The sequence below is a fragment of the Lontra canadensis genome, unplaced genomic scaffold (genome assembly GCF_010015895.1).
Source record: "Lontra canadensis isolate GAN:19392208 unplaced genomic scaffold, GSC_riverotter_1.0 scaffold28, whole genome shotgun sequence".
NCBI lineage: Eukaryota > Metazoa > Chordata > Mammalia > Carnivora > Mustelidae > Lontra > Lontra canadensis.
Window position 1 is genome coordinate 19,103,830 of NW_022631022.1, and position 25,377 is coordinate 19,129,206.

Here is a 25,377-nt window from a genome sequence, read left to right on the forward strand (position 1 = left end):
TAGGCAGAGAGGCAGGCAGAGAGAGAGGGGGAAGGCTCCCCGCTGAGCAGAGAGCCCGATTCGGGGCTCGATCCCAGGACCCTGAGATCACGATCTGAGTCGAAGGCAGAGGCTTAACTCTCCGAGCCACCCAGGTGCCCCTACAGGGCTTTCTTGAAGGCTGAGTGGGACTATAGCTATCAGAGCTCCTTGTAAATTTAACACTGCTAGGCAATGAAGCCTGGAGGGGGAACTTGGCCTGGGAGAGACCAAGAGCTCAGCCATGGAGAAGTCCCTGTCCAGGCCTGATAACTTCTCACAGACTGAGTCCCCAGACCCTAGGGAAATGCTCTGATTCTAGCTCCTCAGCTCTGTCCCTACCCCAGCCCAGTCTCCTCACCATGTCTCACCTCCAGTTATTGCTTTCGCCCATGGGCCAGCCAGGACAGGACCCAGGAGTCCTAACACCTGCCAAGCCTCTGCCTTCAGGCTGCTTCGTTCTCCTTTGCTGGCTCTGGCCTCAGAGATGGAAAATAGGAGTTTGCGGTATAGACCCAGTGAGCCCAGCAACCTTGCCTGAGATTCGATTGCTTTCCTAGCGTCAGGCCAAGTCACCTGAGTCCCAAGAGGAAGTAAAGGAAAGACAAGTGTAGTAAAAAGCTACTCACCTGGGCACAGTTAGAGTTCCCAGGAGCGTGCTGGGCCCCAAAACACTTCCCAAGAGCCTGTTGTGATGCCTGAAATTCCCCATGATTGCTTCCACCTTTGAATCAGCTTTTCCCTGAGAAGATAAGGTTATACTTCTAAATCTAATGGTGGACATTGACCTAAAACCAAAGAAACAGGATGTTTGAGAACCTTGGTAGGGGAGGGGGGGGCGAGGAAAGTATAGAGCTGATAAGGTGAGGGAATATTTACCAATTACAGCTGAGATTTACTGAACATTTACTGTGTACCAGGCATTACACTCATCACGTACTAGCTCATCTCATACAAGGACTATTTAGGAGCTGCTACCCATTTCGTAAGTAAGGTAGAGCCAGATCCAAAGTCAGATAGCCTGGCTCCAGCATCTATTAATTTTTTTTTTTTTCTCTAAGAGAGAGAGCGTGGAAGCATGGAAGATGCAGAGGGAGAGAAAGAATCTTAAGCAGGTTCCATGGTCAGCGCGAGCCCGATGTAGGGCTCCATCTCACAACCTTGAGATCATGACCTGAGCTGAGTCAAGAGTTGGATGCTCAACCGAATGAGCCACACAGGTGCCCCCCAAATGTGTTCTTAATCCTGGAACTAAACCCCCTAGAGGAGGGAGAGGCAGCAGGGTGAAAGCCATCAGCTATGGGTCTCTGTAGTCATCCGGAACAAAGGTCCTGGGACTCCAGGGTAGACGTCTGCTCTGCCAGGGCTTGCCTGGGATGAGGGGCACCAGGGCTGCTCTTCCTTCTCCAGCTCTGACTTGGGGCAGAGCTAGGGTGCTTAGTTTATGCCTTCCCAGAATTAAAAGTATCCTTTAGAGGTGCACTGAGTTTTTTGACAAGTTAGAAAATGCTTGCCCACCCAACACCCAGAAGCAGCTAGTGTAGTGATTAAGAATATGGACTCTGGGGGTGCCTGGGTGGCTCAGTCGTTAAGCATCTGCCTTCAGCTCAGGGCATGATCCCGGGGTCCTGGGTTCAAGCCCTGGATTGGGCTTCATGCTCAGCGGGAAGCCTGCTTCTCCCTCTCTCACTCTCCCTGCTTGTGTTCCCTCTCTTGCTGTGTCTCTCCGTCAAATAAATAAATAAAACCTTAAAAAAGAAAAAAAGAATATGGACTCTGAAGCCCATGGTCTGAGTTTTCATCCTAGCTCTGCCTCTTGCTAACCGTGCCCTTGGTCAAGCCTTGGAACTTCTCTGTGCCTCAGTTTCCTCTCCTGTTAAATGGAAATGACGATGTAAGTGCTTACCTCCTGGAACTCTCTCAGGTTATCCCCTCAGTACCGCCATGGGATCACCACTCCCACATTTCAGAGATAAGCTTGTTCTTGCCCACTTAGCTACTGAACAGTCAAGCTTGTGGGCAAACAGAGGGTGGGGTGAAAAAAAAAAGGCGAAACAGAATATTAACCTCCACGAGGCAGCCAGAGCTGTTGGGCCCCAGCTGTTTTTGGACAGGCAGGAATGCAGGCCCAGTGGTTTTATTTTGCTTGTGTGTGATTTAACATTTTTGGCTTCATTTCAGTGGGGAATGGCTGTGTCAGCTATCCCGAATGCTGCGTATATAGCATCTCCCATCACATCCTGTCAGATCAGGATTATGGAGAAGTGTGTCATTTTGTTGCTGTAGAGGCACGTAGGGTCTGGAGCACTGGAAATAAGCCAGGAAACAGTTCTGTGTTCCCTGGGTCACCTCTCTTCCTGGCAGTTGCCCCTTCCATGCCTCTCTATGGTGGTGAGAATAGAAACATGACTTTTCACATGACACCCCTGCCACCCTATCCCTCTTCCTGCCAGTCCAGAGCAGAGCCCCCAAATCAAGCTGGATGAATTGGGGCTCCTTCCAGTTCAAGGTTGTTACTTGGTCAAATCCTCTTTAAGGCCGTGAGGATTCCCTGTTACTACCAGCTAATTAATTATGTCCTTCCTTCTCTCCAGCAAAAGATGAAGTTAATCAAATCTGCTTGCCATCTATTGTTCCAAAATAAGTCACAAGGTGCCCTGTACATACTGTCCCGGAAGATAAATTGTATGTATTTCAGCAAGGGAAAGAACGTATGTTGTTTGCAGAATTTCTGGGAGAACTCTCTCTGCCTAGAAATTATATGTGTTTGCTGATTAATGATCTTCCTGGGGAACCTGCCTTGGAAGAGATAATAGAGTTAAGAGTGGATGTCACCAAGCCTCATCATTCCCGCCTCCAGGAGAAGTCATAGAGACCAGCAGATCTCTGAAGTTGTTGTCTTTTCTTCTTCTTCTTCTCCTCCTCCACCTCCTCCTCCACCTCCTCCTCTTCCTCCTCCTCCTCCTTCTCCTCCTTCTTCTTCTCCTTCTCCTTCTTCTTAAAATTTTTTAGATTTTATTTATTTGACAGAGCGAAAGAGAGAGAGAGAGAGCACAAGCAGGGGAAGCAGCGGGCAGAGGGAGAAGCCAACTCTCCGATGAGCAGGGAGCCAGATGGGGGCCAAGATCGCAGGATCCTGGGATCATGATCTGAGCTGGAGGCAGACACCCAACCAACCGAGCCACCATGGTGCCCCAGTAGTTGTCTTTTGTGTCCACATATCTTCCCTGTGGGTTGAGGGTGCACACCTTCCAGAATCTGCCCTGAATTCCAGGTGTTTTCAAGAAAACAAGCTAAAACACTTCATGGTTATACTTGACAGTTTCATGTTTTAAAATGTTGTCAACCTGCTTCAGGTCCCTACTGCTGGGTAACAAATCACCTTAAAATGTCATGGCTGGGGTGTCTGGGTAGCTCAGTTGGTTAAGCATCTGCCTTCGGCTCAGATCATGATCCTAGGGTCCTGGGATGAGCCCCACATCAGGCTTCTGCTCGGCAGGGAGCCTGGTTCTCCCTCTCCTGCTCCCCCTGCGTGTGTTCCCTCCCTGTCTCTCTGTCAAATAAATAGAATCTTAAAAAAAAAAAAAAAAAAAAAAGATGGAGGCTAAACCAACCTTCCTGCTACGGAATTGGGGGTTTTGGAGCTGATCATCAGCAGTTCCAGAGAGAGATGAGGGTTGGGAAGAGGTGAGGACCCAGGGAAGAGTTGAAGTATGCAGAGCAGCCCAGCATCACAGTGGCCCATGTGCTGCTGGAAGACAAGGCCAGGGTGGTAAGTCTCTGAGTTTGGTGATAACCAAAAATGTTCTAGAGACAGTCATGTATGATATTTATTATTTTATTATTTTATTTTTTAAAGATTTTATTTATTTATTTGACAGAGAGAGATCACAAGTAGGCAGAGCAGCAGGCAGAGAGAGAGGCAGAGAGAGAAAGGGAAGCAGGCTCCCCGTTGAGCAGAGAGCCTGATGCAGGGCTTGATCCCAGGCCCTGAGATCATGACCCGAGCCAAAGGCAGAGGCTTAACCCACTGAGCCACCCAGGCACCATGTATGATATTTTTTGTTGTTGTTAAAGATTTTATTTATGTATTGAGAGGGAGAGAGAGTGCAAATGGGGGGAGAGGCAGAGGGCGAGGGAGAGAGAGGATCTCAACAGACTCTACACTGAGCACGGAGCCCAGCGCAGCACTGGATCTCACGGCCTTGAGATCATGATCTGAGCCAAAATCAAGAGTGGACGCTTAACCAACAGAGCCATCCAGGTGCCCTGGGACAGTCATGTATGACATTAACTACTTATTGTTTTAATTGGTCCAGAAATTTATTTTTTTATGGTTATGCTTAACCATATTTTATTTTCACAGTAGGTTGCATATAAAAACAAAAGAATAGGGCACCTAGAAGCAGCTCATACTACTAGCCCATGAGAGCCAAATGTTAAGTTTTTCATTTTGTAGTCTGGTTGTTAAACTACAACCACTATTAAAAGTTGAATTATATCATGGCGCCTGGGTGGCTCAGTTGGTTAAGTGACTGCCTTCAGCTCAGGTCATGATCCCGGAATCCTGGGATTGAGTCCTGCATCCAGCTCCCTGCTCCATGGGGGGTCTGCTTCTCCCTCTGGCCTTCTCCCCTCTTATGCTCTCTCTCACTGTCTCTCTCTCAAATAAATAAATAAAATCTTTAAAAAAATGTTTAATTAGGTGTGCCTGGGTGGCTCAGTGGGTTAAGCCTCTGCCTTCGGCTCAGGTCATGATCTCAGGGTCCTGGGATGGAGCCCTACATCAGGCTCTCTGCTCAGCAGGGAGCCTGCTTCTGCCTCTCTCTCTGCCTGCTGCTCTGCCTACTTGTGATCTCTCTCTGTCAAATAAATAAATAAAATCTTTTTAAAAAAGTTTAATTATATCAGCTTACAATTAAGTAGCTGCATTAAAAGAAAAGTAATAAATATTCAACTCGTTCAAAAGTTACCACATTCTAGTAACTTTAGGACATTTAACTATTCATGCTCTTGAATTAATTTAGGCTTTTTGTGTCTGTGAGGTGGTAATACTGTGTAACGGTGTGCTGTGGGACATCTTTGCCTGACACAGCATTCAGGAACATCATACTGGTAGCTTGAAATCAGCCACAGTGGAAGTACTTTCATCACAGAAATTAGCAAACACTACAGATACAGAATTGATTTATTGTTATTTATTTTTTAATTATCTATGCTCATTCATCAGTTGTAACTATAGGCTATGGAGGCAAGTGTAAAGGAAAAATTGATGAAATGAGAATCAGTTGGCTATAAGGAATTGCTAATAAACTGTATTGTGTATTTTATTATGTATACATTGTGTGTTATACATCCTTTCTATCAGTAACTCTTGCAATAAGTATATATATACACATTTTTCCTGTGAAGAGCTGGTTGTTTAACATTCACCAAACACACTATTCAACCAAGTTTCCTTGTCCCTGTGACTGGCAGTGGGGCGATGGTGTGCAACATAGATGTGGGCCTGCTCCGTCACCCTTGGCCCTGAACTCAGTCTGATGGGGAGTCCAATACCTAGTTAACAACACAGCACAGGGTGGCAGGAAAGGAAGGGGCAGAGGCATCTGGTCCATGGACCTGTCCAGAGGATCTGAGACTCATGTGGGCACTTGAAGTATGAGTGGGAATCAGCTAGCCAAAGGAATACCATGAGCAATACCCAGCTGTTGATAGGAACAATAGGAACAGAGGATGGGAAGTTGAGGGGCCCAGGGTGTACTGTGACTGCAGTTAGTGGGAGTAGATTTTGATGGACATGTCTGTTCTAACTCGACAAGTAAGCGGTGGGTGTTGCATGTTTGCAGCTGCTGGCTAGGCTATAAGAGGTGGTGGTGATGAGGACTTGAGCTGCATAGGCCAATAGGCTACCGGGCAGTGCCCAGCTCTTCAGCAGCCCTCGAACAACCTAGCTGGTGGAATACTAGCACTTGCTGGTATTAGTCACTGCAGGCGTGGCTGCCCCCAAGTGGTTTATTGGAGGCGCTGCTGATAGAAAGGAAGCAATGTGGAGTGGCTGTGGCCTAGGGCTTGCTACACAGGCAAGAAGTGGAGGTTGGGAATCATATTTGTTTCCCAGACTCAGGCTGTTCCAGTGATCCCCATCTTTTTCAGCTAACAATCCTGAGTTATAACTTATAAACAATAGAGGACACAGATCTGAAGTTTTCAGTTTAATACGTTTCGTTAATTTTATATAACTTGTAACTACCACCCAAAACAAGATCTAGAGTATTTCTGTCACCCCAGAAATGTTTTATTCTGTCTCTTTGAACTGAGTCTACCCACCCTCCTGCCACCCCCCCAAGTCAGCAACCCCTATCCTCGTTTGTATCACGTAAATTTTCCTGTTGTTAAACTTCATATAAGTGAAATCATATAGTATGGAGTGTTTTTTGTTTTGTTTTGTCTGGCCTATTTTGCTTAATATATTTTAGATTCACCCATCTTGTTGGATGTAGTCACTGCTCATTCATTTTACTCCTTGAGTCATATTACATTGTATGAATATATAATAATGTGTTTATCCTTTCTATTATTGATGGCTATTTCCAGTTTTTAACTATTACAAATAAATAAATTTGCTCTTTGGTGAACCTATGTTTTTATTTCTCTTGGGTTTAGACCTTGCTAGGACAAACAGTAACTCTATGTTTAACTTTTTGAAGAACTGCCAGGCTGTTTTCCAAAGTGGCTACACTATTTTACAATCCTATCAGCAGAATATGAGGGTTCCAGTTTCTCCTGTCAATACTGAGTATCTGTCTTCTTGACTATAACCATTCTAGTGCTTGTGTAATGGTGTTTAATTGTGGATTTGATTTGCATTTCTCTGATGACTAATGATGGTGAGCATGTTTTCATGTGCTTATCAGCCATCTGTATATCTTTTTAGGAGAAATTTTCCTTCCTTCCTTCCTTCTTTCCAGGTAAACTCTAGGCCCAATGTGGGGCTTTAACTCACCACCCCAAGATCAAGAGTCGTATGCTTTACCGACTGAGCCAACCAGACACCCCTTCTTTGGAGAAATTTCTATTCAGATACTTTGCCCATTTTCATTAATTAATTAATTAATTAAAAAAGATTTTATTTATTTATTTGTCAGAGAGAGAGAGCAGAAGCAGGGAAAGCTGCAGGCAGAGCAGGCAGAGGGAGAAGCAGGTTCCCTGCTGAGCAGGGAGCCTGATGTGGACTGGATCCCAGGACCTCAGGATCATGACCAGAGCCGGAGGCAGATGCTTAACCAACTGAGCCACCCAGGTGTTCCTCCTTTGCCCATTTAAAAAGTGGGTTATTTCTCATTGTATTATTGAGTTTTGTGAATTCTTCATATATTCTACCTGCAAGTCTTCTATCAGATATGTGGTTTGTCAATACCTTCTCCCATTCTGTGGGTTTCCTTGATGGAGTTTCCAGTCTGGTTGGGGAGAGAAGACATACACAGGGACTGGGTAGTAGGGAGAAGGTGTGGAGGGGAGAGGAACTGTATGGGGAGGCCTAGGATGAACTGTCTGAGTTGCAGGGTTGACCACCCGACTAGTTAGTGGACTGAATGAGCTGCTCTGACATTGCCATGGTTCTGCAGGTAAGAAGGTGGGTCATTGTATACACAGTGCCATGGGATCAGACATATATGCTAGTGTAGGGACCTGACATCTCACAAGACCAGGAGCATGGAGTGGGATGGGGGGGCAGGAGGGTCTTTCTTAAGAAAGGAGATTCCATATTGCAATCTTCCACAGGACTACTGGTTTACCTTGGAGGCAGCGTGATGTGACTTGAGAGCCTGATGGACTTGGGTTTAGATCTTGGTTGTAGTAGATGCTACTACATTGTGTTCTCTCCCTTCTTCCTTAACCATTTCTGATGACTTCTTACTGCAAACCCCTGGGATTTTCTGCCCAAGGACTTTCTGCTCAGAAGGCACACTGGAAAGTCTGAAAATGCCAGGAGCAGCTCTCAACCCTTAGTTTCCTCACTTGTTTGGTGGGACAGCTGTGTTGCATTCTGCACTGTGTCCCAGAGGTCCCCCATAAAGATGCCCGCCAACCACCCCCAACGCGAACATTGCCCACGGTGGTAACCTGCTCATTATTGCACCCTGAATTGGTTTCCATTCATTTCTTTGTTTCTGCTTCCTCCACAACTCTACCAGTGTTTCCTGGGTATCATCTCTCAAAAAGGTTATTTGTACTCACATCCTTATCCCACTGTCTGTTTCTGGGGTTTCCCAGAAACCCCTAAAAATACTAAAAATTACTAGTTCTTCCATTTCTTAGAAATCAATTTTATTTCTTTGGGCAGATCACTTCACCTCTTTAAGCCTTACTTTGCTCAGACACAAATTGGGGATAATAGCACAACTTCACGGAATAGTCATAAGGCTTAACATCTCACTCAGACATATTAAGGGTTTAGCAAATCCTCTTTTATTTTCAGTTTTAGACAAATTTTCAGGTTTAGACAAATCCTCTTTTATTTTCAGTTGCTTACTGGCCTATAACATAGATACTATCCCAGACACCCTTTGGTGGACATGCCTCATTCAACCATAGCAAGGCAAGAGAAGACAAGTGGCTTGGAGCTGGCCCTATGAGTGACTGGATTCTTGCTCCCAGTTACTTACTCCCTCCCTGCAATTGACGTCCCCACTGTTTGTTATGCCTTGCATTGTCTAGAGAGAGCATGTCTTCTGTCTCTCATGCATTAGCCATATGACATGCTTTGGTGAGTGGCATGTGACATTTGCCACATATGAGAAGAAGCTTTAAATGATTTGCATGATTTGGCTCAGGCTTTTTCATTCCTGCCCTCAACCATGAGAAAGACATGTTCCCCACATGTTCCCAGCACACAGTATAAACAAACAGTTATTAACTGTGTAACAGTCCTTGTGTTACATGTGTCTACATGTGTTAATGCATTTCATTGTCACAGAAAACCTAGATACAGGTCCTGTTCTCACCACCCTTGTTTTATATATGTGGAAAACTAAGGTTCAGTAAGAATGAGTACCTTGATCAAACCACCAAGCTGGGGAAAGGCAGGCAGTCTGCTTTCTAGGTCCGTATTCTTAACCACTGCATTGTGCTCCTTCTCATTGTAGGTGATCAGCATGTTTGTTGACTAAAAGTTTGTTTAAATGATTGTCATCACTGACAACATTGTTCCTTTGTATTTACCCATGCTCTGAAGATGTAATCCACTGGGACAAAGATGGGCTTATGACTCTGGACCTGGATATTTTCCTGTCTTATTTGTTGGACAAGTAAGAGGTCCTTCTGATTCTCCTGACTGGGAAAAAATCCTCTGACATTTCTCCGGTAGGACCCACATGAACCACAAGATATCTCCTGTGAATACTGTGTGGAGCCCAGACAGATAACCTATAAACTTCAATGTATACCTCAGGCCCCTCTCCTAAAGGCTTATGTAAACCCCTATATCTTTCCCTAGGCTCACATGGACTCCCTACATCTCTCCTGTTAGGAGTCTTTTTTTTTTAAGATTTTATTCATTTATTTGACACAGAGAGATCACAAGTAGGCAGAGAGGCAGGCAGAGAGAGAGGGGGAAGCAGGCTCTCTGCTGAGCAGAGAGCTGATGCGGGGCTCAATTGCAGGACCCTGAGATCATGACCTGAGCCGAAGGCAGAGGCTTAACCACTGAGCTACCCAGGCACCCCAGGAGCCATATTTGACGATGTCCTCAAGTTCCCATTCCTCATCTTATTGAGTCCTCCCCATAGCTCTGTAAATCAGCTAAAGCTTGCATTATAGCAGGGACATAGAACAGTGACTATGTGAATGAACCAGGGACAGGACTAACAGCAGAACCCAGTGTCCTGCCCTGTAGCACATGACTGGCCTGGTAGCCAGACTGTACTTCCTACTCAACCCTCCATAGCCCCTTAAACTCCCTCCCTTCTCTTCCCTCTCCCTCGCTATTTCTTGTCTGCCTTTCTTCCCTCCCACCCTCTTTCCATCCCAGCTGTGGGAGTGTGGTCCCACTCCCAGCAGGCTAGAGCCAGACAATGGGCCCTTATTCTGGGCAAAGAATCCCCTCAGTGTCTCCCACCCACGGAGGCCCCCTTCCAGGCGCAGGATGGTGTGAGTGGAGGGCACTGTGAAGGGCAGGAGCCATTGGCTGGGAGGACAGAGGGTGGCCTTGGTTGTCGAGATCCCATAGGAGGTTTGCAACATAAACACTGTTCACAATAAAAGCTTGTCTTTCACTCCCAGCCCCATCTCTCCAAGTGGGTCTCTTAACTGTCATTAGTTCTGGATTTTTAAATATTTACCCTGGTCTCTACTCTCTTTACATGTTCATCTCTGCCAGTCACAGTCTCTTTCATTCTTTTTTCTGTGTCTCTTTAAACTTCTGTCTTTCTATTCCTTTTTGTAGTTTGCCTATCCCTATTTCTGGTCTCTTTCTCACTTCCTCATGTTTTCTCTGTCTCTCCTATCTTCCCATGTCTTTTATTTTCTTTCCAAATCGTGATCTCGCCACGTCTCTCCATGTTTCTCTGTCTCTCCATGTTTCTATGTCTCTGTGTTCGTGGTTCGTGGCTTTCCTCTCATCTTTCTATGTCCATCTTTCCATGGATCTATGTGTCCATTCTCCTACATCCTATCTCTGTTTCATCTGTGATTTTCCATCCTGCATCCTCTATCTGTCACTTCGGGCCTGTGGGTCTTAAGGACCTTTATCAGGTACCCTGCTCACAAAGCTCTTTCTCTTCTCCTTTCTGGTGTGGTCCCAGCAGCCCCTAGGATCGGCATAGAAGTTATTCTCCCCAGTTTACAGATTTGGAAGCTGAGGCTCTGGCTACTGGTACCTGGCTTCCATCTCTGGGTCTCTTTCTCCACGTTCTAGTTCTCTGTGTACTCTTGTCCTGTCCGTGCCCACCGACCACCTGATCCGGGCGTGCCCGGGAACTTAGCACCTCGGACAGTTCCTGCAAGGTGAGGGGGTGGCCAGGCCTTGCTTCTCGCGAGAGTAGGAGGAGAGGCCCTAGAGGTGGCGCGGGAGTCTCGCGAGAGCGGCTGCTGCTGCGGGCGCGGGTGGCGCGGGCGCGTGAGGAGCCGGCCCGAGGAGCGCGCGCGCGCTCCCCGCCCCCAGCCCCGGAGCGGCTCGCGGCAGGCTCCGCGCCGCAACGCTGGGTGAAGCGCAGCGCAGCGCAGCGCGGCGGCCTCTCCGCAACCGAGCGGCAGCGGCGGGTGAGTCCCGGGCCTGAAGGCCGGGAGAGGGGCTTTCCAGGGAAGCTGGGCGCAGGGCGAGATGTGGTCACTTACTCTCCAGCTTTGTGCCCCCTGCGCTTCACCTTTGCATGCAGGGGCAGGCCAAGCTGCTGGAGAGGTGGGGAGTCGAGGTGACCTTCCCAGTTTGGGGCAGGAGAAGATCGTCGCAGGTGCCCCCAGGCCCCCAACCCCCACCGTCCCCATTCCCGGCTCCCGCAGAGGGAACCCAGGTCTCGGGTGACGTCAGACCCCTGGATTCTGGAGCCTGGGCCTTGGGCCCTCCTTCGCCCCAGCCCCACCTGGTGTTCCCTGGAAACCAGCCTCCTCCTCTTCCTGGGGATGGCTCACGCGACTGGTGGCGGGGTGACAGTGGCCTCCTTTGGGTCCTTCCTCACAAGAGGTGAGTGCAGGTGGACCCAGGCTGTGTCCCCCGTCGCTTCCTTTGGTTTGCCAACCTTTAGTCGGCGGGGGATGGGCGCAGTGGCTTGACGGAGCCTAGGCTCCACTAGGGTTTTGGGGTGGTGAGTTGGGAGTGCCGGATGTAGCTCATTCCAATATTGGCAGGAGTTGGCTATGAGGATGGGGGTGAGGTGTTTGGGAATCCATTCCTGTCCCCGCCTCGGGTAGCTCCTGGCCTGGGGGTTGGGGAAATCAAGTAGAGACTCCTACTGAGAATTCACCATCTTTGGCGGTTTAGACCGGTAATGCCCCAGCTGCGGGATGGGGAGATCAGCTAGGGCCTGGCAGGCTTTCCTACAGAGACAAGGAGAAACCGAGGCAAGAGCCAGTGAATAGACTTGCTGGGGGAGGGGAGATTTGGATGGGGTAGAGTCAAAAGAGGGCATTCCCTGCAAGTGGTATGGGCAAGAGGAGGGAATTAAACACAGCTGTTGGGGATGCTCCCTGTGACCCCAGCCATGTGACTGTGCCCATGGGGTAGGGGAAGTCTGGAGAATTTTGCAGCCTGTGCTTTTCCTGTTCTACTTGTACAGGCTCAGGGACTGATGGGAGATCTTGCTTGGGGCTACACAAATCTTGCTAGCTTAGATTTGACCTGGGCTTACTTGGTGAGCCTGAAGGCATAGTCCCTAGAGCTGAGAGAGGATGTCTCTGGTGAATGGGTCACAGAAAGAGTGTCTTAGGTGTAGCAAACCCTGTGGAGAGTTAGTGGGGTCCTTCGAGGAAAGCTCTGGATAGGGGCCTTGGGGTCTAGGGCTGTTTCTTTAACTCTTTCCCTGGCTGGCTAGCTGCCTCTGAACAAGTTGATTCCCCTCTTGGGCCGCTCTTTGCCAGCACCTTCCTCTGGGGACAAAATAATAGGACTAAGTACTGTCCTCCCTTGAGGAAGCTGCTTGATCTAGTTTATAGAGTGTCCCTCCCAGTTCTCCATTTTCCTTTTCTCTCTCCTTCCTCTGCCTCCCTCCCAGTCCCTGCCCCCTCCCCACAGCATTTCCTCTACGGGCTGCCCTTCCTTCCCTGTGGATAGCCTGGAATCTCTGAAGGCTGCCCTTCCTTCCCTGCTGATAGCCTGGAATCTCTGAAGGCTGCCCGGAGGAAGTAGCATACACACAGGGTTGACAGAAGTTGTGGGCATAGCCTGACTGGAAAGGGCAGCAGGTGTTCCACTCCCACCCCTTTGGGAGGGTTTTCAAGTCTAAGGAAGAACAGGGGTTGACTGTGCTCTGTCCCCTGCTCTGTGCTGGGTGCCTCCTGGAAGTCTCATCCATCAGGGAGGGAGTGAGGAGAAGATTGGATGAGAATGAGTGCGCACTTGCTGCCCAACAACTGGTTCAGAATTTAAGCAGTGGGATTGGTAGGGTTATCTGGAAAGGCTTCCCAGAAGAGGTGGGATGTGAGAAAATAGTCGGACTTAGAGTTAATAGGGTCTAGAGGCACTGGAAATCGAGGGAGTGGCTATACATGATCTCCTGCATGAAACTGGGTTGTGGGGGAAGCAGATCAGCCTGTGATAGAGAAGCAAAGGTAGTGGTTTGGGATGTTTGTAGCTGATTGACACAAGGCCTTGAATGCCAGGCTCAGAATCAGCAGTGGTCATGAAGAGTCATCATAGGACAGTGATAGCAATGCCAGGAGAGTGCTGTTTTCTGAGGATAATTCATAGTTCTGGGACTTCAGGGCTGGGGATGTGCAGCTTGGGTTGGGATAAGGGGACCAGAGGTAGAGCAAGAGTGGGGAACTTCCCTCTTAGCAGCCTTGCTCTGTGCTCTGGCTTCTCCTGCACTGAGTCATCCAGACTTTGCTACACTGACTTTAGAGCCATGGACACATGGAAACAGCATGGGGGTCAGGCTGGAGCAGGGTTAGAGTCTCCTCCTTTGAGTCTTACACAATCTAAGTTATTATCTGCACCCCCTCCTTATTTTCATGGAGGATTTTAGTGCTGGACCAGTCTTTGACTCCATTGCCTCCCTCTACCACCGCTTGGCATGTTACTACCTCTGAACTCTTAAACTCCAGTATCCTCTGAGCACAGTCCAGCTTCTGTTTTATATGCTTTGTGACCTCAGGGAGACCTCTAGTTCTCTGGTACCTCCATTTCCTCTGTCCCATGAGCGTGACACTTTCCATGTCCTTCCTGGACCCCATGGTCCAAGACTTTAACCATTCTCTGGCTTGTGCCCTCAACAACCACATCATTTTGCCTGTGTGTCCCACTCCAGCAACAGACTCCTCCTTATTTTTGGATTCTGTACTCAGAATGCAGAAGTTTCTGGGGGCTATCCGATACCAGGGCAATCTGGTTCTACGCCCAGTCTCCAGCCCCAGCTGTTTCTCTATTACTTGTAGAAACCCTTCCCCTCTTCCCATCAGCTCCCCATTCCATTTTGTGGGAGAAGTATCCCAAGCTGGCCTACTCTCCCAAAGCCCCCAGGGAAGGGGGTTGGGTGGATGTATGGGAGGTGGAATTGCACCCATGTTTCCCCATTTCTTGAATTTGATTTCTCTAATCCCAGTGGACGGAGGGCTCTAGTCTAATGTGCCTGCTCTGTGGTATGGATGCTGGCCCTTCCTGTCTCCTGGGGTCTTGGTGTCCAACAGCTGTTTTCCCCCTATTGTATCTTCACTCTTCACAGTTTTCTGTAATGCCTTCCTCCTGCTTCTAAGTATATATATTCACATATTCTATCTCGATAAACTTTTCTAACCCTATGTCCTCCTCCAGCTGCTGGTGTTTTAAACCTAATGCAAAAGTGGTATGAGACCATTGTAGAAATTTTAGAAAATAAAGATAAAAGGAAAGGAAACAAATAACTTATAATCTCATTATCCAGAGATGACTACTATTCATCCTTCGGTACAAAGTCTGTCAGTGTTGTCATTGATACTCTGTGTGTGTGTGGATTAAAATTTAAGCCAATTTTTTTTTCTTAAAGATTTTATTTATTTGTTTGACAGACAGAGATCACAAGTAGGCAGAGAGGCAGGCAGAGAGAGAGAGAGGGAAGCAGGCTCCCTGCTGAGCAGAGAACCTGATGCGGGGCTCCATCCCAGGACTCTGGGATCATGACCTGAGCCGAAGGCAGAGGCTTAACCCATTGAGCCACCCAGGTGCCCCTAAGCCAATTTTTTTGAAAGAGAGTCTGCTAGACTGGTCCCTTCTTTCTCTCCCTTCTGTTTTCATTTCGTGGCAGCTGGCCTTTACCCCACCACTTCCTGAAGCTGTGACCTTCGAATTGCCCGATCAGCCCGTGACACACCTGACTGCTTCATGGCCACGGTGGTGTTGTTCCAGTTAATCAGTCATTAAAAATATTGAGATAATCTGAATCACTGACATGAAAAATTTTCGAGAGATATTGTTGAGTGGAAAAAAACAGTTTATTAAAGAGCATGTATAAAATGATCTTGTTTTGAGGGCACCTGGGTGGCTCAGTCAGTTTTAACATCTGCCTTCGGCTCAGGTCCCAGGGTCGTGGGATCGAGCGCCACATCAGGCTCCCTGTTGGTAGGGAGCCTGCTTCTCCCTCTCCCTCTGCTGCTCCCCCTGCTTATGCTCTCTCTGTCTTTCTCAAATAAATAAATGAAATCTTTTAAAAAAATGATCTCGTTTTTGTCATATATGCTAGTATATACATTAAAAACAAAAACCTAGAGGTCAATCTGTTAAAGAGGTGGCCTCTGAGAAGGTCATTTAGAAGAACTTTTATTTTCAACTTTATGTACTTTGTTTTAAAACTTGTAAATATTTTTATACAAAGCTAAAAAGCAACACATTTTCATTTTATGAAAAACTATAAAAACTATATATGAGGATATATATATATTTAGTTTTTACTTAAATTACAGTTAACATACAAGGCGCTCTTTCTCTTTCTTTTTTGTTTGCTTTTATTGTTTTAGAAGGGGGAGAGGCAGAGGGAGAGAGAGAATCTTTTTTTTTTTTTTTTAAGATTTTATTTTTAAGATTTTATTTGACAGACAGATCACAAGTAGGCAGAGAGGCAGCCGGGGGGGTGAAGCAGGCTCCCCGCTGAGCAGAGAGCCGGACAAGGGACAAGGACGCAGGGCTCCATCCCAGGACCCTGGAATCATGACCTGAGCTGAAGGCAGAGGCTTAACCCACTGAGCCACCCAGGCGGCCCGGAGAGAGAATCTTAAGCAGGCTCCACACCCAGCTCAGAGCCCAACTCGGGGCTTGAGCTCATACAATCCTGAGATCATGACCTGAGTCAAAACCAAGAATTGGATGCTTAACCCACTGAAGCACCCAAGTGCCCCATGAGGCTATATATTAAAAAAAAAAAAAAAAAAAAAAAAAAAGGAAGAGGAATGGAATATTTCAGTGGCTTAAGACTCTTGAGGATAAAGCCCCAATTCTGCCCAGGGCCTTCAAGACTAAGATGACCCAGCGCATTCTACCTTTCAACACTATTTTTGACTTTGCTTCCCTCCCTTCACCGTGAGCTTCATGTGTCCTCTGTCCACGCCTGGCTTTGGAGACTTCACGCTCTCCCGGTTTTCCTCCTGCCTCTCTGGCTGCTCCTTCTCATCCTTTGCCAGCTCATCCTCTTCAGACTGTTTTGTTTGTTTTTGTTTGTTTTTGTATTTATTTTTAAATTTTTAAAGATTTTATTTATTTATTTGATAGACAGAGATCACAAGTAGGCAGAGAGAGAGGGGGAAGCAGGCTCCCTGTTGAGCAGAGAGTCCAATGTGAGGCTCGATCCCAGGACCCTGTGATCATGACCTGAGCCGAAGGCAGAGGCTTTAACCCACTGAGCCACCCAGGTGCCTCTGTTTTTGTATTTTTGAACAGGTAATACATTTACATGATTTTTAATTCAGAAAGATGTTCCAAGTTTCATGAGTTCTAAGATCACCATTTTGATATTTCTGAAAACATTTTAATATCTGTATCTTAAAAATTTTCGGCATCTGAACAATTCCAAGTTGGCAGTGTATTTTCTTTCTTTTTGTAAGTAAAATAATGATTTATCTTAAAATTGATGGTGTCTTGGATTAGCTGGTACAAAGATACAAAGTAAAAATTATTCCTCCCTCCTGCTCCATATCCCTTGGGGAGCCACAATTACTGTTTCTTAAGTATCCTATTAGCTTTGAATATCTATTATCAAATAAAAATATATTTCCCCCCCAACTTTTTATTTTGGAAAATTTCAAAGCTACGGAGAAATTTAAAGAACAGTGCAAAGGGGTGTCTGGGTGGCTCAGTTGGTTAAGCATCTGCCTTCGGCTCAGGTCGTGATCCCAGGGCCCCAGGTTTGAGCCCCACATTGGACCCCCTTCTTGGTGGGGAGCCTGCTTTTTCTCCCTCTGCTGCTCCCTCTTGCTTGTGCTTGTTCTCTGTCTGTCAAATAAATAAATAAAATCTTAAAAAAAGAACAATGCAAAGAACATCTGTACTAGGATATTTCACCTAGATTCACTAATTGCTAATATATCTTTTTTAAGATTTTATTTATTTATTTGTCAGAGAGATAGAGAGGGAGCAGGGAGCTGAGCAGGGAGCCCGATGTGGGACCTGATCCCAGGACCCTGGAATCATGACCTGAGCCAAAGCAGATGCCCAACAGCTGAGCCACCCAGGCATCCCGCCAATTGCTAATATTTTGCAACATTTGCTTTATCTGTCATCTGTTGAACTATCTAATTTTTTTGCAGGACCCTTTGAAAGTAAGTTGCAGACAAGGTGGTGACCTTTAAATACTTCAGCACATATCTCCTAAAAATGTTCTTGAGAGCTGTGATTTAAAAACCTAGGATCCACTGTGGGATCTCTCATGTGTCTTTAGTCTCCTTTAATTTAGATGCTCCCCTATCAATTTTTGTCCTTTCTGACATTAATATTTGTCTTAAAGAATTTCCCACAGTCTGGTTTTGTCAGATTGTTTTTTTTCCTAATTTCAAATTAAACATTTGGGCAGCAATACTATATAGATGATCTTGTGTACTTCTAGGTGTGTCACATCAAGAGGCAACATGTCCTTTTGTCCCAGTGTCACTTGTTCTGCCGGTTGCTCTCTTTGTAGAAGTACCTTTCCTCTATTGTGATTGATAAGTAATGGGAGGGGCGACAAATGGAGAGATGCTTCTCCTTCCCGCGCCCCCCCTGCCCCCGCCCCGTGTTTTTAGCACAGCCATTGATGACCCCAGTCTATATCAGATAGTGACTTTTAAATAAAAATTGTCATTTTGTTTATATTTATTAGAAGAACATTCCCTCTCCTTCCTTTTCTTTTGTGTGTCTCCGTAGACTGCGTTCTTTTCATTTATTGTGTTGTAATCCATTACTGACATTATTCATGTTCTGCTCCAGCTTTGTATTTGGAAAACTTTTACCCCAAACTAAAGTTGAAGGGACATTTATATTGCTTCACCCGGATTCATACCCTGTTCACATTTGCCACATTTGCTTTGATTCTGTATCTATCCATCCATCATTTTTAATTTTCTGAGCTATTTGAAACAAGTTGTAGACATAAGACACATTATTCCTAAGCCCATGAACACATTTTCTAAAAACAAGGGCATTCTCCTATGAAACCTCAATTCCATTATCACACCCAAGAGATGTAACATCTACACAATCATATTATCTAGTTTCCTTTGTTATCCCAGTGATGACCCTTGTGGTGTTTCCCCCATGAATACTCCAGTCAAGGCTTACACATTGGCTCTGGTTGCCATATATCTTTAGTCTCCGTTGGTTTAGATAATCCCTTATTTTATTTTGTACTTTTAAAAATAGTTTAGGATTTTTAAAAAGATTTTATTTATTTGCTTATTTATTTATATATATGTATTTTAAAGATTTTATTTATTTATTTGACAGAGAGATCACAAGTAGGCAGAGAGGCAGGCAGAGAGAGAGGGGGAAGCAGGCTCCCTCCTTAGCAGAGAGCTTGATGCAGGGCTCGATCCCAGGGCCCTGGGATCATGACCTGAGCTGAAGGCAGAGGCTTTAACCCACTGAGCCACCCAGGCACCCCTATATATTTATATTTTAAGATTTATTTTTAAGTCGTCTTTATCCCCAGTGTGGGGCTCGAACTCACAATCCCAAAATCAAGAGTTGCTCCACCAACTGAGCCAGCCAGGTGCCTCTAGATGATGGCATTTTTGAACAGTCCAGGTCAGTTTAGTTTTTATTAATTTTTATTAGTTATTATTACTATATTTTAATAGGCACTCATTTTATTTATTTATAGATTTATTTATTTATTTTAGAGTGGGTGCTCACATGAACAGGGGGAGGGGCAGAGGGAGAGGAAGACAAGCAGACTCCCTGCTGAGTGGGGAGCCTGTCACAGGGCTTGATCCCTGGACCCTGAGAGCATGACTTGAGCTGAAATCAAGAGTTGGAGGCTGAAATCAAGAGTTGGAGGCTTAACTGACTAAGCCCCCAAGCACTCCCAGGCCGGTTTAGTTTTTAGAATGCTCCACAACTTGCATTTGTCTGCTTATTTCTCATGATTGGATTCAAGTTAAACATTTTGGGGCAGGAATACTAGGTAGGAGATGTTGTGTCCTTATTGGTGCATCATACTGGGAGGCCGTAGTGTCTGTTTGTCCTGTTATTGGTGACATTAAGTTTGATCACTCGGTTAAGGTTGTATCTGCCAGCCTTCTTCACGCTAAAAGTGCCAATTCCCCTTTGTAAGTAGCACATCATCTTTGGGCTGGTACTTGGAGACTGTGACTGTCCTCCCCACAGTCTCTGGTCCATTGGTTTTGGCAGCCATCGTTCAAATCAGCAATTATAGTGATTGTGGCACTGGGAGATCTAATTCTGCCACTCCTATGTTTATGGCTAGCTTCTTCTACAAAGAAGAGCTCTTCCCTCTCTTTTTTAAAAATGAGAGTGTCCCTTTGGACTCATGGATTATTTTTTTTCACAAAGTGGTGGTACTTATTTTTGACTTTTATATTTTATTTTTTTTAAAGATTTTTATTTATTTATTTGACAGAAAGAGGCACAGCGAGAGAAGGAACACAAGCAGGGGAGTGACAGAGGAGAAGCAGGTCTCCTGCCGAGCAGGGAGCCCAATGTGGGGCTCGATCCCAGGACCCTGGGATCATAACCTGAGGCGAAGGCAGAGGCTTAATGACTGAGCCACCCAGGGGTCTGTGACTTTTACATCTAAAATAGCCCTTATTGGGCGCCTGGGTGGCTCAGTGGATTAAGCCACTGCCTTCGGCTGGGGTCATGATCTCAGGGCCCTGGGATGGAGTCCCGCGTCAGGCTCTCTGCTCAGCAGGGAGCTTGCTCCCTCCTCTCTCTACGCCTGCCTCTCTGTCTACTTGTGATCTCTCTGTCAAATAAATAAATAAAATCTTAAAAAAAAATAAAATAAAATAGCACTTATTATTCATTTTATTATGTGTATATTCATTGTAGAGAATTTGGAAAATATCTAGGGGAATAAAGGAAAAGATTAAAATCACCTGTGATCCCCACCATCAGATGAAAATTCCTGAGAGCATTTTGGTGTATCATGGATTATTGTTTAACATTCAGGATGTCGTATGTCACTGTCATTCTTATTTTTGAGACTATTAATTGTCTCAGATTTGGGTGGTGGTAGCTCTTTTAAACTTGTGTCCTTTTTTTTTTTTTTTAAATCTTTTTATTTATGTATTTATTTGACATAGAGAGATCACAAATAGAGCAGCAGGCAGGTGCTGGTGGTGGTGGGGGGGAAGCAGGCTCCCCACTGAGCAGAGAGCCCGATGCGGGCCTCGATCCCAGGACCCTGAGATCATGACCTGAGCCGAAGGCAGAGGCTTAACCCACTGAGCCACCCAGGTGCCCCTAAACTTGTGTCCTTTTGACCTGCATCCATTTGTTGTATACCTGCTTGTCTCTGGTACCTCACGATATTCTAGGCTATCATAGTATTTCCTTGTCCTGGCTTGAGACCAGCCATATGTTTTTTAAGCCGTGAGTTCATACTGATTCCTCATTTCAAATCCAACAGCACAGGCCTCTTACTGTCCCACCTTGCATATTCTCTCTCCGTATTTTAACAGTGAGAACCCAGGTCCTACAACAACCTGTACACTTGTATGTCCTCTCCTCTGGGACACATGACAGAGCTTCAGCATCACCACACTATATAAACCTGCTTATACTGAAGCTTTCTTTCCAGTTATTTTTATCCTGGAGATATATCCTTTTGAGAGAACACAGAGTGCTCTGACCAAGTTACTTGGCCAGTCCTTTTTTCTATGTGGTCATGTTATCAATTTCCTGTACAGTTAGCGTCATTTGCTTTTGTTTATTTCAATTTTCTTTCTGGTGTAAATTCTTAAATGTGTAAGAGATTATATATACAAAAAGTATGTGTAAATCTTTAGCCAAGGAAATCTCACTAGTCATCCTAGCCCTTCCATCCTGTAGGTGACCATTTTTATAGTGCGTGGTTTACTTTTCCTGTGTTTCTTTTGCAAAAATAAGCAAATTTGTGTGTATGTTCTTATCCCCCCCTTTTACGTAAAAAGTAGCATACTATATATACTTGTCTGTGCTTTGCATTTTTTTTCATTTAATCATTCCACAACAATTACTAGAGATCCTCTTCATTCTTTTTTAAATTAAATTTTTTTCAGTGTTCCAAAATTCATTTTTTAAAAAAGATTTTATTTATTTATTTGACAGAAATCACAAGTAGGTAGAGAGGCAGGTAGAGAGACAGGGAAGCAGGCCCCCTGCTGAGCAGAGAGCCAATGTGGGGCTGGATCCCAGGACCCTGGGACCATGACCTGAGCTGAAGGCAGAGGCTTAACCCACTGAGCCACCCAGGCGCCCCCAAACTTCATTTTTTATGCACCACACCTGGTGCTCCATGCAATACATGCCCTCCATAATATAGTACTCCATTGAATGATATACCATAGTTTATTCAAACAATTGCATTTAGGTCACTTCTGACATTTTCCTATTGCAAAATAGTGTCATTTTGAATGACATGTATTTATTGTTTCTTATTTGTGGTTAAAAAAGCAGAAGTAGGATTGTTGGGTCAAAAGGAAAAAAATTTTATTCTCCTCTCCCCTCCTTTTTTTTTTTTATTATGAAAGTTACCATATTGTTTTGACTGTTCTGTGTTTTTTGTTTCCCATTGTCTAGACTATTCTATATCTATGTCGTTTTGTTTTCAATGACTAGTAATTGTGGAGATCTTTTCATAGCAGTATTTTCTTTTAAAGAGCTGCAGAGCATTTAAAAAAATGGCAGAACAGCCCATTGTATGAGTGTACTGTTTATTTCCTTATCCCCTATTGCTGTGTAGATTCTTTCCAGTCTTTTGGTGTTACAAACAATGCTACAATTAATGCAGCTGTGCGAGGGGATCATTTCAGAGGGGATCATTTCACGCAGGTTTCTACCCTGCCTGTCTTTTTCCCTTTTGTGGTAGATGTTGTTGGTTTTTTCTTTTTTTTTTAAGATTTTATTTAGAAAGCAAGCATGAGAGGGGGAAGGTCAGAGGGAGATGCAGACCCCCCCCCCGCCCCCCGCTGAGAAGGGAGCTTGATGCGGACTCGATTCCCAGACTCCAGAATCATAACCAGAGCTGAAGGCAGTCGTTCAACCGACTGAGCCACCCAGGTGCCCCAGTGTTGTTGGTTTTTATTTTAAATCTGTATTTGATTTCATATCACAAAGGGGCCATAAAAGATTACAACTGCCCGTTTCTTTAGTTGGATCCAGGGAAATCTGACTGGAGCTCTAGGAGTTTTTTTTTGTTTTGTTTTGTTTTGTTTTAATGCAAACTTAAAAAAAACAAAGATTTTATTTATTTATTTTGTGGTGTAAGGGAGAGAAAGAGAGCACGCGAGCCACCCAGGTGCCCTTAAAGCAAACTTTTAATTGAAGTATAACACACAGCAAAGTGCACAAATTGTAATCTCATGCTGGATGAGTTTGCACCAAATTGACACTGTGTAACCTTCTCCCAGACCCAGGAACAGACCTGTCCCAGTACCTCAGCTTATGCTCCCTTCCTCAAGGTTAACACTATCTTGACTTCAATTTTTTTTTTTTGCCCCCCTCCCCCCAAGCCTTGACTTTTAATGCCTTGCTCTGTGTTATGCATATTTTTTTGTTAGCCACCCTTCCCTTTTAGAGGCTGCATCACACAGGTTATTGACTATCTCCTGCGGAGGGCAGAAACCCCATCTGTCTTACTCTTGCTGCCTCCCCTGCCATCCCTAACAAACGACTGAAGGCAAAGGCTGGAGAGAGGGGAGGCCAGCCTATGACTCTTGCCAGGTGTATCATATTCAGGGTCAAGGAATAAAATTCTCTCAGAGGTCTCTAGTCTCCTCAGGCCTTCTCTGTCACTTGCCTCTGCCTCATGGGGTCCCTTCCCAGGTTCCTTTCCTACCCTTGGATAGGGTTTTCTGAAGATAAACCCAATGCCTTGAGGCAAAGGGCAGGAGTGCCTGGAAGGAGGTAGCTGGTGGTGCTGCCCCTGCTGGGCTCCTGTGGGATGTGGGAGCCCGTTCTGCCCCAGGGATCTTCCAGCCCTGCAGGGGCTGAGACAGGGTCTGGGTGATGTAGGGCCTCATCCTGCTCTGGTTTTGCTTTCCTTCTAGGTCAAGACAAAGAGGCGTGGGCAGGCCGCTGGGCCGGCTGGTGCCATCCTTGCCATCATGGCAGGTAAGGACAGGGTCATGTAGACAGGACATGCAAATGAGCAGAGGGTGGGTGGCCCCCTTCCTAGTCTCCTTATCCCCTTTAGTTTTTGGAGGTCACGTTCTTTCTGTCCTCCCATCCCTGGGCTTTCCCTGGCTCCCCTCTGAGGCGTGTCTGTCTGACACCATCAGCCTGACACTGTCTAGCTCTCTGACCGTGGGAACCCGAGACTGAGAACCCTGAGGCTCTGGTCCTGCCGGCCATCTGACTGATAAGCAGCAGAGGTGGCTCAGTCCCTGTCCCCTCTGTCATCACTGCTCTTTAATACTCTGAGACCCTTTACTTCAGAGTTCTGAATTGTTGTCTTCCAAAGGCTCAGGTACAGAATGCGGGAGCTGGAGGGACCTTTAGAGACAATCTGGCTCAAGCCCCGCCCACCCCCCTGGATAAAATGAGAACATGGATATTGGAATGGACACGGGAACCGCTTCTCCAGGCTCACCCATCCTGCTTCATCTGCCTGGATCTGGACAGCATTTATTGTTTTCTTTCTGAGAGACAGCAACACTGGCTCAGGGCCTTTGATTACTTTGGGAACCTCCTAGCAGAGGAAGTGGGGATGGCTGGGAGGGGTTAGCAGTGTAGCCTGGAACCTCAGGCTACAGGCCAGGGGTGGGGGACCACTGAAACTAGGGCAGGAGGCTCATATTGGGTTATCGGGGAGGGGACCATTGAAGGTGATGCTGTGCCATATGCTTCACCCACAGAAAAAGTGAACAACTTCCCACCATTGCCCAAATTCATCCCCCTGAAGCCATGTTTCTACCAAGACTTTGAGGCAGACATTCCTCCCCAGCATCTCAGCATGACCAAGCGCCTCTACTACCTCTGGATGTGTGAGTGCTGTGGGATGGGAGTGGGCCGTGGAGGGCGGGGAGAGGAGGGAGGGAGGCTGGAGGGTGCTGGGCACCAGGTGGGGTGGGGTGCTGCAGGCCCAGCTGTCCATCAGCCCCACTTGCAGTATCTGCATGGGCCATCTCCCAGCAGCCTCTTCACGTGGGCCAACCCCCATATGGACCCCAGTTTCCCTCATCCCCCCACCCTCCACTTCCCATTCACAGAGCATCTGGATGAGGGTCTCTGTCCACAGGATCATTTCTCTTTTCCTTTTCTCTCTTCCCTTTCCCACTGGGGTAGTTTTCCAGGGAGCCAGTGGTGGCTGCCAGGACCTCGGGTTCTGGATGCAGAGAGGAATCCTTGTCTTGAAGCCACATTTGTCTTGCTTTCTTTGGAAAACTGCTCAGAGAAAATAGCATTAACTGGGAGTCGGGAGATACGGGATTCAACTGGGCTGGTTGTCCTACTCCCCAAGCATCAGGTTCCTCACTTAAAGAGAGAGGGTGTTGTCTCAGTGATCACTATGGTTCCAAGGAGTTCTGCGTTGTGTGGTCTGTACTTTTCTAAGAATGTAGAGTTCTAATGTTCTACAGTGTTGAGGTCCAAAGTGTCAAAGTCCTCGTTGCTGATGGTTGGTGGCAGGTTGGTGGGAAAGTGTCATCTTAGAGGGATGGCACTTGGCTGTGCCCAGGCTAGTCAAAGGTACCTTTAGGCATGTACAAGGAAGGCAGGCTGACTTTCCCATGCTGGGTACTGGCCTCAGGGAAGCTTAAACCTGCAGTGTGACCACAGTCAAGGTCTGTCACATGTGATGTTGCCTTGAGTCAGCCCACACTTAGCTGCCAACCTGAGGAAGTGATTGCTTGTGCCCAGAAGAGGTAAAGAATGCTATCTTTGCAGGTTCTTCATGGGGTGGTAGAAGGAGTGCGGAGATAGACAGACTCTGTTTCAAGTCCTGGCTTGGCCTTTAGTGGAGAAGGCTTCTTCTCTGTGTAAGGTGAGGGAAGGAAAAGATGGGGGCAGGTGGAGGTAGGTCTGTAGATGTTGGGAAGAGAATG

The 25,377-nt window shown here is 46.3% G+C and overlaps 1 protein-coding gene across 1 annotated transcript in view; it reads left to right on the top strand.

The window, feature by feature from the left end:
• Positions 1-25,377, top strand: part of SCAMP5 (secretory carrier membrane protein 5) — a 34,122-nt gene that overhangs the window by 5,015 nt on the left and 3,730 nt on the right. The window contains exons 2-3 of the mRNA XM_032865079.1: positions 23,383-23,446; positions 24,190-24,318. Coding sequence (XP_032720970.1) covers positions 23,383-23,446; positions 24,190-24,318 — 193 coding nt within the window. The remainder of the gene's footprint in view (positions 1-23,382; positions 23,447-24,189; positions 24,319-25,377) is intronic.